Source organism: Microcaecilia unicolor, chromosome 6, assembly GCF_901765095.1.
Source record: "Microcaecilia unicolor chromosome 6, aMicUni1.1, whole genome shotgun sequence".
Classification (NCBI taxonomy): domain Eukaryota; kingdom Metazoa; phylum Chordata; class Amphibia; order Gymnophiona; family Siphonopidae; genus Microcaecilia; species Microcaecilia unicolor.
This window is the reverse complement of record NC_044036.1, coordinates 7331919-7352524: the sequence shown is the minus strand read 5'-3', so window position 1 is coordinate 7352524 and position 20606 is coordinate 7331919. Positions and strand designations below refer to the sequence as shown.

General features: G+C 43.4%; 1 protein-coding gene across 1 annotated transcript in view; it reads right to left on the bottom strand.

Annotated features, from left to right (window-relative positions):
- Positions 1-242: 242 nt before the first annotated feature.
- Positions 243-20606, bottom strand: part of PTCH2 (patched 2) — a 144945-nt gene continuing 124581 nt past the window's right edge. The window contains exons 22-24 of the mRNA XM_030207504.1: positions 7550-7804; positions 3463-3895; positions 243-1159 (exon numbers count right to left, since the gene is read on the bottom strand). Of these exons, the coding sequence (XP_030063364.1) occupies positions 3488-3895; positions 7550-7804 (663 nt within the window). The 3' untranslated portion in view covers positions 243-1159; positions 3463-3487. The remainder of the gene's footprint in view (positions 1160-3462; positions 3896-7549; positions 7805-20606) is intronic.

Here is a 20606-nt window from a genome sequence, read left to right as displayed (position 1 = left end):
GCAGAACGAAACACTCCTCGAAAGCTACATGACCCAGTTCCCATTCGAGCTCTATGTCCAAAGCACTCCAGGAACTACAATTCCCAGAAGCCATCTGGACACTTTTAGTAGTGAATGGAGAGAAGATCACAGGTGGGTAAGCATCTGCTGGAACGAGCTGGACTAGCAGCAGTGATACTAGTTTTGGGCTGTAAGGTTTCTTGCAACTCTCAGCTAACCTGGCTCCCTGCCAGAACTGCAGTAGCACTACCAGCCTTACATTTCAGCCATTCTCCAGGGGAACGTGAGCATCCCCAGGCCAGGCCAAAGCCTCGATTTCACTTAACATTTCTTATTCTTAAAGCTTTCGCAAGTCAGTTGGTCCTCACACCTCTGATGTCACCTGTGCCAGTCTGGTGAATATGGAGCAGTGAGGGGGAACTGTCTGTAAGGACACCTGTAATACAACAGACAGCGGGGAACTGGCAAAGAAGGTGATGCTGCAAGCTCTGGCTTATTCTAGGAGCCGCTGAGCCGTGCTCTCCTTACCCAACATGCACAGGATGTGCAGCGTTACCTAGGATGGGCTCTACCTACTTTCTGCCTTCGTCCCACTGCACACATGGACGCGTAGTCCTGCTCTGAGTTTGTAAGTCAGAACTACAAGACCAGGCATGAAATGGAGCAACGCCAGCCTGGGAATCAGGTGGAGATGAACTGGGAGCTTGTGACTGATCCTCTTGTGAAAGGAGTTACAGGGTCAGGAAAAAGGATGGATTTAACTGTAAACCAGCCACCCCATGGTCAGCTCCTACCACCTCAGCTGGCTGTAGGGGGGCCACTGCACCTTTACAAGGTGGACTTTACATAGCATTAAAAGGAATAGCAGCACAACATTTGAGAATATAACTTACAATATCTTATATCAGACAGACATTATAAAGGGAAAGCAGCCCAGGCCTCCCCCACACATGCCCCACACATGCACACTCATGATTCTTTACACAACTAGCAAAATATACATTTCATTCTTAAATAGTATTAAAATAGATCTTCCAAACAGTGTATCTAGGCCTATATATATTCTCTTATTAACATTATGCAGCTCTGTGTCCACCCAGAAGGAACTGGTGTCTGAATCTGGAGACAGCATCGGGACGGCTGTTCTCTCTTACGCAACCTGTAAGAAATGAGAGGCAGCGGTTAAAGCTACAATCCTGATGTGAATATTGTAAAGTTAACACATAGGCTGCAGAGCTACTGAGTGAGCCACCTCCAGGCCAGTCCTCACTCACACACATCCCACAGAGCTTCACATGCTGTTTGAAACCGCACAAGAGATATCAGAGAACATTTAAAAGGAGACATTAAAGTCTGGCCTGGCTTAGAATCTGCCTCAATCACTTGGAATCTCAGACTGTGGTTCAGAAAAGTGATGAGATGACCAAATGACCTCCAGACAGATGCAATCTCACACTTTATTGGAGAAGCAGCAAAAAAAGGGACCTGAGATGGGACCATGTTTCAGCAGGACCAGCCGCCTGCTTCAGGGGTCTTCTAACAACTATGGTCCTGGAACAATGTGAATGTATCAAAAACTGCTTTTGTCAAAGGACGGAATGGACTGAGAATCGAACAAGGAGCAAGGGCTCAAAGTTAGAACTGTGCAAAATTCCACAGAATGTTCATTAATGATTTCTTCAGTGAGAGTTAAATTGTTGGAAATGATGTCTTGGACCTCTTCACCCAGCTGAGGATACCCTCAGAACCGAATAATAAAGATATAGTAGAATTGGAAAAGGTACAGCGAAGGGCGACGAAAATGATAGTGGGGATGGGACGACTTTCCTATGAAGAGAGGCTGAGAAGGCTAGGGCTTTTCAGCTTGGAGAAGAGACGGCTGAGGGGAGATATGATAGAAGTGTATAAAATAATGAGTGGAATGGATCGGGTGGATGTGAAGCGACTGTTCACGCTATCCAAAAATACTAGGACTAGAGGGCATGAGTTGAAGCTACAGTGTGGTAAATTTAAAACGAATCGGAGAAAATTTTTCTTCACCCAACGTGTAATTAGACTCTGGAATTCGTTGCCAGAGAACGTGGTACGGGCGGTTAGCTTGACGGAGTTTAAAAAGGGGTTAGATAGATTCCTAAAGGACAAGTCCATAGACCGCTATTAAATGGACTTGGAAAAATTCCGCATTTTTAGGTATAACTTGTCTGGAATGTTTTTACGTTTGGGGAGCGTGCCAGGTGCCCTTGACCTGGATTGGCCACTGTCGGTGACAGGATGCTGGGCTAGATGGACCTTTGGTCTTTCCCAGTATGGCACTACTTATGTACTTATGTACTTATGAAAGGCTTCCTACCACCCACAGCAACCAGATTACATTAACTTATGGCTGCAGAAATTATCTAGTCAAAGCTATGGCCTCTGATCATGGGTGCTTTTTTAAATGGCTGCAGGGAAAAAAGAAACAGCCTGAAGCACTCAGGCTGAAGGAGAACAGATTGAAGCACTGAAGCTACAGCAAACAGCCTGAGACACCAAGGCTGCAGGGAAAGAGGAAAGAGACCGAGGGGTCGATGCACAAAGCTTACCATGGTTGGAGTTGATCTGAAGCAAACATTATGTGGTATCTAATGCACAAAGGGGTTTTGTGTGGCTTCAACCGCGTTCCCTAGCAACTACCAAGAATCCCATGCAAATGTTATTACAATGAGTTCATTAGTATTATAATGAGCATTCCATGCGATGCACAAAAAGAAGTGCCTACCTTTAACATGCTGTCAGAGAGGAGCCATCTTCATGAACACTGGCTACTCCGGGGCTGACCCCCTGTACAGTTCTCTTCTCCCTTTAGCCTCTGCCTCCCGATCACCCCCCTCCCCCTGCCTCCCAGTGTCCTGGAAACAACTCCTGTTCTGCGCATGTGTTAGGTGCTTCCAGGGGCTGATGCACAAAGGTCGCAATTACATTTAAATGCATCTCATTTGAATACCATCCCCGTTGTGCACTGGTTGCTGTTTGCTACTCGATAAGTTCACTTGCGGCTGCCATATTTTACAGCGACCTTTAGTCTGCAGGGAAAGAGGAAACAGCCTGATGCACTGAGGCTGCAGAGGAACAGCAAACAACTTGAAACACCGAGGCTACAGGAAAAGAGGAAATAGATTGAGGCACTGAGACTGCAGCCTTTAAACTACAATACTGAGATTGGTACGAGAGAAATGGCAGAACTGGGTGATGGCACCGGATCACAAAGATGAATGTTTTTCGGGAGTTTCGGTTAGGAAACCACAATTTCTCCACTGGTAGTGTTTTCTAAAAATTGTTCTTATTATAATTATGAAGGACTCCACTGAGACCACCAGGGCAATACAGCCTCCTCGGTGGTGGTCTTTATACCCTAACAAAAGAAGCCCCAAACGGTACCCTGCTCTCTGAGATGCACATCACCCTTTGCCTGCTTGTACTGACCTGGGGTCTTCTCTCTTCTTCCAGGTCATAGATTTCTGGTGGGGATTTGGGGTTTCTTTCTCTGCTGCATTACGTGTAAGGGCTGAGGAATCTCCTCATTGTCCTCAAAGCCCTCATGTGCGTAACCCCGCACTGAGCCAGGTACGGTGGGGTGCAGGGCCACCGTGATAGAGGCAGTGGCTGTCACTGTGGCATAGCTGCTACCCGGCCCGTCACTGCTGTATGCTGGTACTGATGTCCTGGGGGGCCGGGTCTTGGGCTGAGTCCTGTAACTGGAGCCGCTGGGCCTCCATGGCTTCTGTAGTCTGTTGCCCAAGGGCTGCTCCTGACTGTCTTTGGATTCCCGAGGGGGGATGGGCAGACGCTGCTTGCTTGAGTCCAGAGGGTCTACCTTGGGTGGCTGATCCTGGTCCTCAGTCTTACTTTTCACTACCTGTCACAGGGAAAAGGTTATCAAAAATGTTCAAAGAGAAATGACAACTTCTGGCTGATTATTCCTCACATTGGCAGTCTGGAAGAACAGAACTACAAATCCCAAAATACACTAGGGCAAAAGTAGAGAAAGAGAAAACCACTTACTGCTTATGCAACCTCTGATCCCCTACATTGATACAAATATACTTCATAACCCTTCCTCTTATATATATATCCCAAAGACCCTCCCTTATATAATACTCATAACCCCTCCCCTTATATACTCACTAGTAAAACAGGCCCATTTCTGACACAAATGAAACGGGTGCTAGCAAGGTTTTCCTCGGAGTGTGTATGTTTGAGAGAGTATGTGTGAGATTGACTGTGTGTATGTGAGAGAGTGAATGTGCGAGTGTGTGTGTGTGACAGAAAGAGAGTGAGACTGCTGGGTGCGAGTGTGTCTCCTCTGTCCCCCCTCCAGCCACCCAGTGATTGTCCTGTGTCCCCTGCCCCCCCTCCAGCCACTCCTCCACTTTAATCAGCATATATTAAATTCCCCCCATGTGCTACAGAAAAGCGCCGAGCACATCCTATATAATAAAATGCACCTCCAACGTTCTGAAGCCGAGAAAGTGAAGCCTTCAAGCCTTCATGCGCTCTGTAAGGCTCCATCCCCTCAACTGACGACACGTAATTCCGGAACGTTGCAGGAATGCTTCAAGGCTTGAAGGCTTCACTTTCTCAGCTTCAGAACGTTGGAGGTGTGTTTTATTATATAGGATAACCCCTTCCCTTATAAATATACCCCCAAACCTCTCGCGTTATACCCCAAAGCTCCTCCTCATAAACCCTCCCCTTATAAATATACACCAAAAGCTCTTCTTTATATACACACACCCAAAACCCCTCCCCTTATACAAACACACTAAAACCCTTATATAAAAAAATTCCATAAACTCTCCCCTTTATACAAACACACTACAACCCCCAAGAGTGAATGTAAACTAATAAAATATGTAGACAAAAACCCTGCTGACCCCCCCCCCCCCAAAACCAGACTCTGGCATGTAGGACAACCACAGAAAAACAAAAATATCTTCCCCCTTCTACTGCTATAACGATAGCAGAAAATTTCAAAAACTGACGTAGTCCATTCACTACATTACAAATTAACAACAACATATAAAACAAGAAATTAACACATCTACCACACTACTTTATCTTAAAATCAAAATAACATTTTTTCTGTTCACTTTGGTGCCAGTACCTCTCTTCTGCTTTCCTCTGTTTTCTCCTGTCTTTGCAAGGGCTCTGTCCATTGGACATTTCTTCTTCTCTTCCCTCTGCATCCCTATTTGTCCTGTCCAGCATTTCCCTTCTGTGTCTTCAGTGTCACCATTCCACCTCTTTTCCAGTATCAACCTTCTGTGTCCCCATCAACCCCCTTTTCTAGCATCGCCCCTCCTCTATGTCTATCTTCTCTATGTCCTTGTCTCCCATCTTTTCCAGCATCTCCAACTATTTCCCTGTCCCTATCATAGAAACATAGAATCATGACGACAGATAAGGGCCAAATGGCCCATCCAGTCTGCCCTTCCTCCCCACCATGTTCACCACCTGCCCTCCCAGTGTCCTTATCTCCCTCCCTTTTTTTCAGCATTGCTCCTCTGTGTCTCTATCTCACCTCCCCTTTTTCAGTATTGCCCTCCTTTATGTGCTCATCTACCCCCTTTCATCGTTGCCCCCATGTCCCTATCACCTCTTCCCTTTTTCAGCATTTCCCCTCTCTGTGTGCCAGTCTACCTCTCTTTCAGCATTGCCCCCTCTGTGTCCCTCTCTCCCCCTCTTTCAATATTGCCCCTCTGCACCCCTATCCTTACACTTCCTGCCTACCCCTTTTCTTCTGTGTCACTGTCTATCCCCATGTTCAGCTTAGCCCCTTTCTTCCCTTGTTCCCGCACCCTGTAGCCAGCATCTTTCCACTCCCCGCCCTCCACCTTGTATGGAATCTTTCCCTCCCCTGTGCTGTGTCCACCTCCTGGTATGTCATCTTTCCCGATGACCCCCCCCCCCCTCCAGCTATGGGATCTTTCCCTCCTCTGTGCCCCCCCCCCCCCCCCCCGGTATGGCATTTATTTCTACTCTGGTCCTTCACTCTTTACCTTTCTTCCCTGCTTCCTGGTGAGTCCTGCAGCTGGCCCACTCCCTTCCTCTCGCTCCCCTCTTCCCCGCAACCCTCCTTACTTTTCTTTAGCGACTCAGCAGCGCAGCGCAGTGATTAAGAGAGGCTGCTGGTGTCAGGGCCTTCCCTCTGAAAATCCCGCCTACTTTGTTTCAACTTCCTGTTTCCGCATAGGTGGGACTTGCAGAGGGAAGGCCCTGATGCCGGCAGCCTCTCTTAATCACTGCACTGCTGAATCGCTAAAGAAACTTAAGGAGGGTCCCGGGGAAGAGAGGAGCAATGGGAAAGGAGGAGACCAGCTGCAGCACTCACTAGGAAGCAGGGGAAAGACTGCTATTTCTTGCTTTGGCTGCTGCTTGTCGGAAGAAGCAGCAGTGACGGCCGCTGGAGATTGGATGAGCGTCAAGGAAAAAAAAAGGTGCCAGTACACCATACCAGTGCGTACCGGCACAAAAAAGCCCTGCCTCTTATACAAACACACTAAAACCCCTTATATAAACAACCCATAACTCCTCCCCTCATATGCACCTCCGTAACCTCTCCCCTCCTCTTATTTAAACATACTCTGACAAAGCTCTCACACTCTGGGTCACTGGCACTTCATTTCCCATTCTTGTCCCCTCCCATTCTGGAATTCTTCTTGGATTGGTTGACTCCTTCCAATATCTTGGAGTTACTTTTAATACCCAATTTTCCTTCGTCCCTCACATTTCTGCACTGTGAAGCCATGTTTTTTCTCCCTTCATAAGATTCGTGCTATCTATGGTCTTCCGGATGACTCTTCTTGTGCTACGCTCCTTTCCGCTCTAGTTCTCTCTCGATTTGACTACTGCAACGTGGCTGGCCTTCCTAAAGTCCGTCTTTCTCAGTTTCAAACAGCCTCCTTAGTCATGCCCTCCATTTCAACCGTATTTCTCCTCTTCTCGCACACCACCACTGCCTTTCTATCTTTTTTCTGGTTCAATTCAAGGTACTCATGTTGGCCTTTAAGGCACTTCATTCTGGTATCCTCTCATACCTTAATTTCCAGATTTCTCCTTATACCCCTTCCTGTTCCCTCCACTCCTCCTCCGCTTCCTGACTTTCTCTTCCTTCGGTTCACCCCTCTCGTCTGCAGTCTACCCGCCCCTCTGCCTTCTTTTGTTTGGCCCCCTCCCTTGATCAATCTCCCCCTCCACCTCTGTTCTAAACGCCCATTTTCCCTTCACCAGCACGTAGAGACCTTGGCCCTAGAGTTGCAGTCTACAATCTGGCTTGTGTTATTTTCTCTCTCTCTGTCTTTTCTCTAATTTTTGTGATTGTTCATCGCTGTGCTGTGTCTAGAAGAGCAGTTTCATTAAACTAAACTATAATCCTTTCTATAAACACTCCATAGCGCTGCCTCTTACAGCCACACCCTATAGCCCCTCCTTTTACACAGATAGACTTCTATAGCCCCTCCCCTCACACAATCCCACACTGGTCTATGTGTCCTGAAGACTGGCCACTCACAGTGATCCAGGGGAAGCTGGGGTTCTTGCTGGCCTCCAGTACGATGGGGGGCACATTGTTGTAAGCTTGGCGCTCATACAGGTACCAATCATCCTCGCTGCTCCCTGAGGTGGTGGTGCTGCTCTCGAAGTACTGTTCAGAGTCAGAGCATTCAAAGGCACCGTGCTGCACGTAAAACTCATGATGGTTTATGGGTGGGGGAGTGGGCTCTGGTGAGGGTGGCGGCAAACAGCTGCTGTTATCTGCTGGGGTCACCTGGAAAAATGAAGATAAGGGCAAGGGGGTTACAACATGCAAGAAAGAACAGAGGGAAGAACCAGAGAGACTGTTCCCCTAATGACACAGGCCAGAACTCTGCATTTTAGGACTGAAAACTGTTCTCCGGCTAAAAGCATGTTAGGCTTCCATTTTGCATGCGCTTTCATCCAGATGAAAGGCAGGTGTACTAGGGATACGTTTAGATCAGGTCAGGGGAGGCAGCCGATGCTCGTGCATTCATTTCAGAAGTACATCTGCTACTTGAACCTGCCGCCCACGCACACAGTACATGCTCAGATTTTCACTGTTCACTAATTAAAATCTAGCTCATATTTGCATATGCAGAACCAACTGAAAAATGCTGCCTTTCCTTTTGCCTCCTAACATAAGGATTTGGGTTTCAAGGGACGCTGCCTCTGAGCTTATCTGGATTTATAATAATTGTACAAGCAACTTTAATTCCGTTCCTTGATTACTGCAATTCTTTATATTCAAATTTCAGTAAACAGCAATTGCATCGTCTTCAGCTTTTGCAGAAATACTGCTGCTCGACTGATTTTTGGTTTAGGAAAATTTAGTGAAATTAGTCCTCTTTTGGAAAATTTAATTTGGTTTAACAGTGGAATCGCATGTCAAATTTAAAATTGCTTCTCAAACTCATAAATGTATGAACGCGGCTATGGTTGGGCAATTATTGCCACCTCCAGGTTTGAGAGGCTAATTGAGAAGTTAAAAAAACCTGACACTTGATATTCCTTTTATAAAGAATATGAAATTAAAATCTTTCTAGGAACGCTCTTTTGTATTCCAGGGTCCAAGAATATGAATAACTAATAAAAAAGCCCCATTTCTGATGCAAATGAAACAGGGGCTAGCAAGGTTTTCTTCTGTGTGCATGTGGGAGTGTGTGTGTCCCTGCCCTCTGCCCTCTCTCCCTTCCACTGTGCTGTCTGTCCCCTCCCCCATGGGAGTAGAGTCCTTCAGTGTTAACTTTCCTGCTGTGCTGTGTTTGTGTTACAGAGATAGTGAGGGCTTCTGCCCTCTCTCCCCTCCCCCCTCTGAGTCCTTCACTGTTACAGAGAGAGCGATTTGATTTCGTGCTTTGCTGTGTTTTCCTTCACTGTTTGTGTTACAGAGAGAGCGAGGGTGGGGCAGACACTCATGGGGAAACCGGATATCTTTCCCCCTTCACACTTCCGGCTGGAGGCTTCATTTAGAACGTTGGTGGTGCCTTTTATATATAGAGATTATGCCAATTTCTATACGATTGATATCTAATTATTCTTTATTTCATAAAGCTCTAAAGTCCTATTTGTACACCTAGCAGAACTATTTTCTTAAAGTTTAATCAAAATGAAACTTTATATCACATCTGACTAGGATATTTTCTCTTTGCTGTAAACCGCCTTGAAGACTTTGTTAAAGGCATCGGAATAGAATAGGGAGAAGTTTGATAGGTTTTAGTGGGGTGTGTACAGTCTGGGCCACCCGGAAGTCCACGTATTGTGTTATTTTATCCCATCTTAATTTGGATTTACGTTGTTTTCTGAAATTCTTCATTTTGAACCACTTTGGACAGGCTGTTGGAATGGGATAACAGTGTCTCAATGGTTTGGAATGAAGAAACAACATCCAGCCTGTGTGATCACACACCGTCCTTCCCACATTGCAGTGAGAACTAAGATGAAGAGTTGGGCTGTTTGGCTGGATGAGGAGTTATCAGTACAGCATCAAATTCCTTCAGTAGTTTCAGGCTTTTGGATGCATTCTGACATGCCTCCCTGTTTTTCCTTGATTTTTCTTTGGAGAAATGGACGTGAAGTGTTGCATAATAACTAAATAAAAGTAACTAGTCCTTTTTACTTGTAAGAAAGTACAGAAAATATTTGTAACTTTTACTGACGTAACAATTTCACCAATTTTTACTATTTTTACTTAGTTACATCTGATGCTTGCAGTTAAAGTAAATAAAAGTGGAAGCAGACATATATGACAAGTCCTTGAACTTCATCTCATCTTAAATTTTGCTGTACAATGAATATAGCCTATGAGAACAGTGGAGTTGTCTGCATTTGTCAAATTGGTTACTGGTCCCCACCCAAACAGAACAGCGATGACTGGGTCACTTTGAAGCAGAGATGAAGCTGAAGCTGGTTGCAATTCTTGGTGAAAACAAAGGAGGAGCAAACCCTCACGAAACCGTGAGTAATAAGTACAAAAGTGAGGTAAATCCAAAGAGGATATCAAAGAGTCTTTATTATAAACAGGCTGAAAAATGACCCAACAAGGCCTGCCTCAGGGGTCCGGTAAATCTCTGAATGTTAAGGCAAAAGCATCTAACAAAAGAGTGTGGTCCCCATCCAAATCGTTGAATCCTCAATGGTATAGAAAAGCTGAGCTGCAAAAAGTCATCTGACCAGATAGGGTCCATTACATAAAAGATACAAATTCTAAATAACAAAAAAAGGTTTGAAATATTAGTTTTGTAGGTGTCTCACTTTGTAATCCTAAGATTACACAACCGGAATCTATTTCAATAAATCAACAAGGAACCTCAAACCTCCTAATAGGGAATATACTGCATAAAATGCACCATCCACTATTTACTCAAGGAGTAGGATACTATCACTGGTTCCAGTGAGGAGAATGGGAGAGAATGGCGCCATCTTGTTAGTGCATGTACTAAGTTTTCATGGACTGTTTGCTGAATTAGAGAGGTCCGTGGAAGGACCCATCGTAGTGCCCTTCCTGAAGCAGCTTATATATCGGCGAAACAAGGCGCACTTGTTGAAGGGTGTCACGGGATGGTGTCAACATTTCAGATTGAACAGCGGGGTGATTTCCCCGATTGCACTGCCATCAGCCTGGACTTATAATACTAACTTAGCCTGCTGTTATCATAAGAAGATAAGTGATTTGGATGTTTAGATTGGGAATTGTCTCTTTGTATTTGCAACTTGAAACATGGGGCGGTTAGTTTTTTAGTTTTATATTGGGGGTACAGGCTTTAATTAGATGTGCGGGTTTTGGGGGGGATGTAAGTACCGGTCTTTTACCGGATTGGTGGTTTTGAGGGGAGGTGTTTCATTTTGTTAATTTTATAAGTAGTGTAGTGGAGGGAGAGTTTTTATACCATCCGTTTTTCTCATGTATTCATGAGTTTTTGCATTTGGTTTTTTTTCTCTCCCATTCTCCTCACTGGAACCAGTGATAGTATCCTACTCCTTGAGTAAATAGTGGATGGTGCATTTTATGCAGTATATTCCTTATTAGGAAGTTTGAGGTTCCTTGTTGATTTATTGAAATAGATTCCGGTTGTGTAATCTTAGAATTACAAAGTGAGACACCTACAAAACTAATATTTCAAACCTTTTTTTGTTATTTAGAATTTGAGTTGAGATGGTTTGAAAATCCCTTTCTTCCTTAGAGTGTTTTCTAATAAAAGATACAAAGCAATTCTTGGTGAACAGACATATGTCTCTACCACAACAGAATGCTGGTCATCCCAAGGAAAACTCTACATTGGGTTGACTGTCCATTGGAATAACAGAGTCTTTAGAGAGGAAGTCTTTGGCCTTAAGAAGACTGAAATGTTCGCAAACATTTGACTTTCTTGCATCAGTTCTCGAACACGTTCATATGGAATTTGCCATCAGAGGAAAAATTGTTAGAACAATAATGGAGAATGATTCCAACTCTAAGGAAACCTTCTCTGTAAATGGACATCATGATGATGATATCAAAGACGAAGACTGCAAGTGATGAATTAGACAGACCTACTTCTACTGCAGATGATAATGACAATGATGATGATAAAGCATTCCTTGAAGTCAAGTGTTTCAAACAGATTCCCTCGAGCAACTCCTGTAGACTCAGAAGACATCAGTAACATTCCATCTTTGTCTGATTTGTTGTTTAACAGCTTTTTAGCTGTACTGGTTTAATAATGACTCACAAGCACACCCACAAGAGTGACAGTCATTTTCAAAATGTAGTGGTCCTTTTACAACAGCGCACTAACAGATTTAGCGCACACTAAATGATAAGATTGAAAATTCTTGTACCCTCGATCGACATCTTACACTTGATAATCATGTGAAAAATACAACTAAAAAGATTTCCATAAACCGCTACTAAACAGACTTGGAAAAATCCACAATTCCAGGAATAACATGTATAGAATGTTTGTACGTTTGGGAAGCTTGCCAGGTGCCCTTGGCCTGGATTGGCCGCTGTCGTGGACAGGATGCTGGGCTCGATGGACCCTTGGTCTTTTCCCAGTATGGCATTACTTATGTACTTCTATTCGATGTGGAAACTAAAAAGGATAAGACCATTCTTCCCAAGGACCATCTTTCGCAACCTGATACAATCACTAGTGCTTAGTCACTTAGACTACTGCAATGCACTTTACGCCGGCTATAAAGAGCAAATCATCAAGAGACTGCAAACCGCCCAGAATACCGCAGCTAGACTTATATACGGAAAAACAAAATATGAAAGTGCTAAGCCCCTGAGGGAGAAACTACACTGGCTTCCACTTAAAGAACGCATCACGTTCAAGATATGCTCTCTAGTTCATAAAATCATCCACGGAAATGCCCCAGCCTACATGTCAGATCTGGTAGACCTGCCGCCCAGGAACGCTAAAAGGTCATCAAGAACATTCCTTAATCTGCACTTCCCCAGTTGTAAAGGCCTAAAATACAAACTAACGCAAGCGTCTAACTTCTCTTACCTGAGTCACAGTTGTGGAACGCATTGCCGCGCAGCTTAAAAACTACTTATGAACAAACTAACTTTCGCAAATCCCTGAAGACCCACCTATTCAATAAAGCATACCAATAAAAGCAGCAACTAGAAATGTAATGCATCGCAACCTTACTGTTATCAACAATGTTCTTGCTTATATCTACTTGTCTGAATTTCGATTACGCTAGTTTCTTTGACATCTCCACCTTACCTATTATCAGTAATGTTTTCTACTTATATTTACTTGTTTAATTTTCGATCATGCTACTATCCATGTAACACCAACTGCTATCTCCTAATCTATTATCTACTAATAACGACACATTGTAAGCCACATTGAGCCTGCAAAGAGGTGGGAAAATGTGGGATACAAATGCAATAAATAAATAAGATGCCCCATTATATTTGTATGAGCGTCTTATCATTTAGCAGATTGAATTATAGAGCAATAAAGTTGTTGGGATAAAAACATTAACAGTATTTGCATTCATTGTAGTTGCAGTACCTTTACTTTAAAAAAATATATTAGTGTGAAAAAACAAGCCTGTAAAGCTGTATTAACTATTTCTTGAACTGTATTTCTCCTATTGGCCAGTAGGTGGTGTTTTCTGTTGTAAGCTGTTACAGAAAAAAAATGACTGTTCTCTCTTTAGTTTAACACAAACAGGAAACAAGAAACAGTATATTTTTGAAATCTTGTTGTTCTGGGCTCTGATTGGCCCAGGACCTCATTTTCATTTGGATTTTACTGGCTTTTTCCCAAGTCTTAGCCAGGAAGAAAAGCGTAGGATCTCTTTGCTGAGGCTCTGTGAACGATATGTCCTGATCTTCCCAGGTACTTTTTAGAAAGGAAAAAATATTTACATAGTTTTATAATTGATCCATATTTCAGTTACCTGTTATTGTTTGCTGATTGTACTTTATTTTCTTCATTGTTCAATATTTTTAAGACAATAAACACTATTCAGTTTATTGTCTCTGCTATCTGGACTGATAAACAATCCTGGTGGCTTGTGTTTTGGGTCTGTGAGTGCTTTCTAGGAAATGTGGGACCACTGGCAGAATGGCCTCCAGTAACCTAGAAACCACTGGGGATAAGTTGAGAGCAGGAGACTTGCCCAGAGGTGGTTGTGACCCAGTCGGTGGGAGGAGGGTGCTAGTGTAGAGCACAAGTGGAAGGTGCAGGCAGACCTGAGCTGTGCTGGGGATAGACCCTCTAAGTGGCCACGGGGAAACTCCAGGCGGGTGGCTTGCCATTTTGTGACAATTGGGCAATAACTTTTTTACTTTCACTTAAGTAAATTTTGTTTATGTGTTACATAAGTAGTGCCATACTGGGAAAGACCAAAGGTCCATCTAGCCCAGCATCCTGTCACCGACAGTGGCCAATCCAGGTCAAGGGCACCTGGCACGCTCCCCAAACGTAAAAACATTCCAGACAAGTTATACCTAAAAATGCGGAATTTTTCCAAGTCCATTTAATAGCGGTCTATGGACTTGTCCTTTAGGAATCTATCTAACCCCTTTTTAAACTCCGTCAAGCTAACCGCCCGTACCACGTTCTCCGGCAACGAATTCCAGAGTCTAATTACACGTTGGGTGAAGAAAAATTTTCTCCGATTCGTTTTAAATTTACCACACTGTAGCTTCAACTCATGCCCTCTAGTCCTAGTATTTTTGGATAGCGTGAACAGTCGCTTCACATCCACCCGATCCATTCCACTCATTATTTTATACACTTCTATCATATCTCCCCTCAGCCGTCTCTTCTCCAAGCTGAAAAGCCCTAGCCTTCTCAGCCTCTCTTCATAGGAAAGTCGTCCCATCCCCACTATCATTTTCGTCGCCCTTCGCTGTACCTTTTCCAATTCTACTATATCTTTTTTGAGATACGGAGACCAGTACTGAACACAATACTCCAGGTGCGGTCGCACCATGGAGCGATACAACGGCATTATAACATCCGCACACTGTACTTTTACTTAAGTATTAAAACATGCATTTATTTTTACTTTTACCTAAGTTACTCTGACCCAATAATTTGAAGTAGTTTTTTTTTTTTTTGTTACAAACGCTGCAGATGGTTGAGAGGGTCAAACCAAAGCTTTGCCCTTACACTGGACAAGTGTAAGGGCAAAGCTTTGGTTTGACCCTCTCAACCATCTGCAGCATTTGTGGCAAGTCCGATAGATGAGTTTGTGGTGCGTGCGACTGGCCTACTAGGGAATCTGCAAGATCTGGGCGAACTCAAAGGCTCGCTGGGGCATGATGTCACACTGAGTCCAGACAGCCACTTCAGCTTGGCTCACCTGCTTCAGTACTCACAGTCCCTATGTTAATAACTGCGGGGGAAGATGTGACGAGAAGGACCTTCCAACTTTCTGCAGTGGGTAGTGAACAAGCAGAGCAAAAGCCAATTTCAATATTGGGAGCCAGTGGTGTAAGAGGGATGGAAGGGGCTCCTGAAGGAGCAGTTGCGATGCTGCAGATTGTTGGGGGTGCTGACGTAAGTATGGATCCTGTAACTGTTGCCCAAGTTTTATGGTTCATTAAACTTGATATACAGCCTTTTACGGTAAAATACAACAAAGCAGTTTGCAAAATTAAAAAAGAATTCCACAAACAGAAGAGGAAAAGCTCAGGAAACAAAGCAGAAATACAGTTCAGTAACATTAAAAGAAACACAGATCTATTAAGAAAAAATATACATTGTTGGCCGCTCCCTGGTCGGCCTCTGTATTTGCCAACATCCACAATCCTCTTACTTCCCCAATGCCTGGGAAAACAGAAAGGTCTTAAGTGCAGCCTTAAATTTCTTAAAACAGGGTTTTTGTCATCTTGTCCTACTTCAGGTACTCTGGATTCAATATGGGAAGTATGTAGCGATTTTATCACTGTAAACCACTTAGACTTTTATTGATATAAGCGGTATGTCAAACAAATTGAACCTTGAAGTGATTGTTGGTTCCTCAAGGTCAGATTCTTTCCCATACAGTAAAGCAACTGGAATTAAAGATGGTGAACAATCCAGGAACCTGCGAGGGCTGAAGTTTTGCAGAAGGCAGACTCCTCTCAGGTTGTGCAAGATACAGTTATTAAAGATGTTTCCAACTTCAGGCTTAAAGTGGAGAGACATTTTGCAGACAGTGTAATCCACATTTGTTGAACTTGGGTATCACCTAGACGTAGAGCACGAAGAAACCTTATTGAAGTCTTAGAGGTGCCAGCTGAGAATTCTCCGGTGCGGGGCAAGTCTGCTCAGGAAATGGATGCTCTGCATATACTTTTTAGCTCTTTAGGAAACTCTGACACTTGGGTTTCAGCTGCCTTGACTAGGATTAACATAACATCTGGACTTGTATCCCGCTCACACCCTTCAGTTGTAGGCGGGTCAGAAAAACATGAGCCCGGAACAATCCAAAAATACAAATCAATTTTGTAATACAAATGTCTTAAATAAAAGAGTTTTCACCTAAATAACAAACAAGATTGAGAAGGTGAAAAAAATTCCAATAAAATCCTTCCAGAGTCTGACAGCCTGGTATGCGAAAGTTTTCTCAAACAACGCTAATCTCTTTTTGCCCTTAGATGAAGGAAAAGCAAACAAATTAAAAGTATTAGGTATCCTAGCTCTAGAGGAAACTGTAAAGCAAAAATGAGCAAAGAAATATGTCGATACCAGACCGTGTAATGCTTTAAAAAGAAAACAAGTTAATTTAAAAAGAACCCTAGAACAAGGAAACACTATCATACTCTGATAATCCAAAATTAGGGGCATAGCCGTATTTAAATTCAATTCTGGCCAACAATGGCAACCAGCAAAGTTGAATCAGACAAGGTCCTATTTCCTTCCTCCTAAAATCAACTTGGCCGCTGCATTCTGAACTGTCTGCCACCTACCTAGATGCTTTCGATGAAAAACCATGAAGAATTACATTGCAATAATCTAGCATAGTAAGAATTAGGGACTGAATTCTCAGTTGACAATGATTCACTTTGTTTTAGCGTTCACAGCATCTTCAATTTAAAAAAGCATTTCTGTACCGTACTACTCTGAGACTCCATAGTTAACCCCGAGTCAAAAGATGCTCCTAGAAGTTTTATTTCTGATTTGATTAATACCCCTGGACCTGCTAATCCTGGAGTGCTTTCTGTGTCTCCAGAAATACTCAAAAGAGGCCTGGGTAGCTTTTACTGTTTTGTCACAGAGTATTACCTCTGCCCTATAAATGTATTACAAAGTTTCAGCGTTTTTCGCTACGAAATGGTTGTCTTTGTTTACTCAATCTACCTCCAGTCTGGATCCAATGCTGTGCTCTCCTAATCAGCAGGCATCCTTTTCTTATTTACAGTTTTTTTTCCTTGGAATTGGAGCCTCCCTTACTTTGAGGACTTAGAAAATTCCTGGTCACGGTTTTTGTTTGATTTTGTTGGTTTTCTGTTTTGTATTGTTTCGTTGTCATTCATGGAATGCTTTCCTATAGAAGCATATTGCGTGGTCTTATTTGTTAAAACTCATAAATAGAATATTTACAAAAATAGTTCCGGCTTTGTCACTTGTTAGTTACTACATCATATTCGTAACTGAGGATTTTGATTACTCTGGTCCATGCCTTTATCACCTCCAAACTTGGTTATTGTAATGTTTTAAACAGTGGACAACTAGAAGAAATGCATATTTAAGTACTGGATGCAAGAGGAACCTCCTTCCTTTTGGTATTGGAGAAACAGATTCCATGAGTTAATGCTTTGGGAAGATTGGGCTGCTCAGACTTCTCCAAGGAGAAGAAGGGCCTTCATGTCTATCTGGAATTGTTACTTGCAAACTATTTCCCATAAAGCAAAAAGTGCTGTATTAAATAGGTTCCCGAGTGTTTCCTAACTTAATAAAGAGTGGAGGAGTGGCCTAGTGGTTAGGGTGGTGGACTCTGGTCCTGGGGAACTGAGGAACTGAGTTCGATTCCCACTGCAGGCACAGGCAGCTCCTTGTGACTCTGGGCAAGTCACTTAACCCTCCATTGCCCCATGTAAGCCACATTGAGCCTGCCATGAGTGGGAAAGCGCAGGGTACAAATGTAACAAAAAAAATAATAAAGTTTGGTAAAGGGTTAATTTGGGGTTCTCTGCCTGGGTGAGGTTGGGGGGGGGTTAGAAAAGTAGACGTCATCATTCCACAGGTGACCTGGGGTCATAAGAGTCCAGACAACGGGTCACCTCAGTTGTAGTTTCACAGCAATGGTTAGGGTAGGGTGGGAACAGGGTGCAATTCAGTAAATCAGGATCTCAAAGTTTGTTTGTTTTTATGTTTTTTGTTACATTTGTACCCCGCACTTTCCCACTCATGGCAGGCTCAATGCAGCTTACATATTATATACAGGTACTATATCAGTTTGATACCTTTGCTTAAACTAGTTGTTTACCAGTTTGATGATTGGTTCTTTTGATCCTGACTGAGAATCATTAAACATCTTGAAATAAGATGAATACGGAGGGTTGGGTGGGAGGTGGGAAGTTTGGGTTAGAAATGAAAATTGTTAAAACAATATTGAACAATGCATGTTTCTATTTGAATTAATGTATTTTTATTCATTTGTTCAATAAAAAATTGTTTACAATTAAACAGTGGAGAACTAAAATGTTACCAAAGACACTTCAGTTTGCATAAAACGTGGCTGCACGTTTGGTATGAAGGAAGAAGGGTTCTGATCATGTCTCACCGCTGGTTACTAACTGAACTTAGACTCCAATGTAAGACTTTGTATGGAGCTGAATTGTTACGTCCTAATGTGCCCAGACAGTGCCCATGTTCCTCTCCGCAATCCCTCTGGGGCTTCTGGATGGGGTCAAGTTGCAGCGCATTGGAGTTTGGCCTCATTTCTGGAACTCTCTGCCTTTTTATGAAGAAAGTATGAACTCGGGAAGGAACGAGATCTATTTAGCTCACACCTTTCTCACTAGTTCAAGGCGAGTTACATCCAAGTTTAGTGGGTATTTTCTTGTCCCCAGAGGGCTATAATCTAAGCTTGTACATAGAAACATACTGGCCAATATTCAACCAGGGTTTCTTTAAATGCTGACTGTCGCTGGCTAAATTAGCCCCAGATATTAAGTTCCAGGCCATGTTCAGGCACCGGCAGGTGAATATTCAGGCTGAATCATTAAGACAATTATGATGGCTCCTCCCGAATTGCGCCCTCTGTACCACCCCTGATCTGCCCACTTTAAACGTGGCTCGTCAGAGTCAATATTCAGTGGCACTGCCTGGTTAAATGCCACTGAAAGAAGAGGTCAGGCGGGCCAGAGCAATTTAAGTGGGAGGAACCTCTCCTGCTCCCCTAAATTGCTTTGAGTATCTGTCTAATAGAAAAATAAAGGCGGATAAAGACCATATGGCCTATCCAGTGTCATCTACTCTCCCTATCACTCCCTTAGAGATCCTGTGTACTTGTCCCAAACTCTCTTGAATTCAGATACTGTTTTCATCTCCACCACCTCCACCAGGAGGTCGCTTCACAAATTCACCACCCTTTCCATAAAGAAGTATTTCCTCAGGTTACTTGTGAGTCTATCCCCTTTCACCTTCATCCTATGCCCTCTCGTTCCAGAGCTTCCTTCCAATTGAAAGAGACTCACCTCCAGTGCATTTAAGCCTCATAGGTATTTAAGTGTCTCTATCATATCTCCCCCTCTCCTGCCTTTCTTCCAGAATATACATACGGAGATCTTTAAGTCTGTCCCCATGCGCTTTATAATGAAGATCACTGACCATTTTAATAGCTGCCCTCTGGATTAAATCCATCCTATTTGCAACTTTTGACGGTGTGATCTCCAGAATTGTTCTCACAATGTTCTAAATGAGGTCTCACCAGAGACTTATACAGAGACATCATCACCTACTGGTCATTCCTCCCTGTGCACCCAAGCAGCCTTCTGGCTTTCACTTCTTCCACCTGTTTGGCCACCTTCTGAACTTAAATTAGTATGGACCAAATTTTCAAACAGATAATGTATTTTAGACCCTTGTAGGACTGATTTGTTAAGAGATATCCCTACAACAGTGTTCTTATATATAATGATGTTAATAGAAATGATGCTGCAGGCAGATTTTTTCCCAAAGGAGACAGAAGGAATTGTATTGACTCGTTATTGAAGCAAGAGAGTCTCGATAGAACTATTTACTACTACTACTACTTAACATTTCTAGAGCGCTACTAGGGTTACGCAGCGCTGTACAAATTAACGAATAAGGACGGTCCCTGCTCAGAAGAGCTTACAATCTAAAAGACGAAATGCCAAGTTGGGGTAGATGAGATTTCCTGAGAAGAGATGAAGTGATTAGGTGCCGAAGGCGACATTGAAGAGGTGGGCTTTGAGCAATGATTTGAAGATGGGTAGGGAGGGGGCCCGGCGTATGGGCTCAGGGAGTTTGTTCCAAGCATGGGGTGAGGCGAGGCAGAAAGGGCAAAGCCTAGAGTTGGCGGTGGTGGAGAAGGGTACTGAAAGGAGGGATTTGTCTTGAGAGCGGAGGTTACGAGTAGGGACGTAAGGGGAGATGAGGGTAGAGAGGTAAGGAGGGGCTGCAGATCGAGTGCATTTGTAGGTGAGTAGGAGAAGCTTGAACTGTATTCGGTATCTGATCGGAAGCCAGTGAAGTGACTTAAGGAGAGGGGTGATATTTATAGTAATTATCACCCTGCAGCAAATATTCCTAAAATTATGGAGGCAGTTCAAAGTTATTTGGATCATTATCAGTTACTGGATCCTAAGCAGTCGGGATTTTGCCCCTTTTTTAAGCACGGAAATGGTATTAGCAGGCCTTTTTTGAATTTCGTCTTTTGTTGGACAGCAGTTATCAGGTTTTTGTGAGGTAACTGGACCCTCTTAGCTGCCTTTTTTGGTGCCATATATGGAAGCTGGTCCATAATGGGCAGTTCTCATTTTTCAATATGGACATCACACAGTTGGCAAAACCCCGCTAATAATCTGGGTGTTTCTGGAGTAACCGCTTAGAGTTGGAATGTTCTTTATAATTTAGGTTTACTGGAGC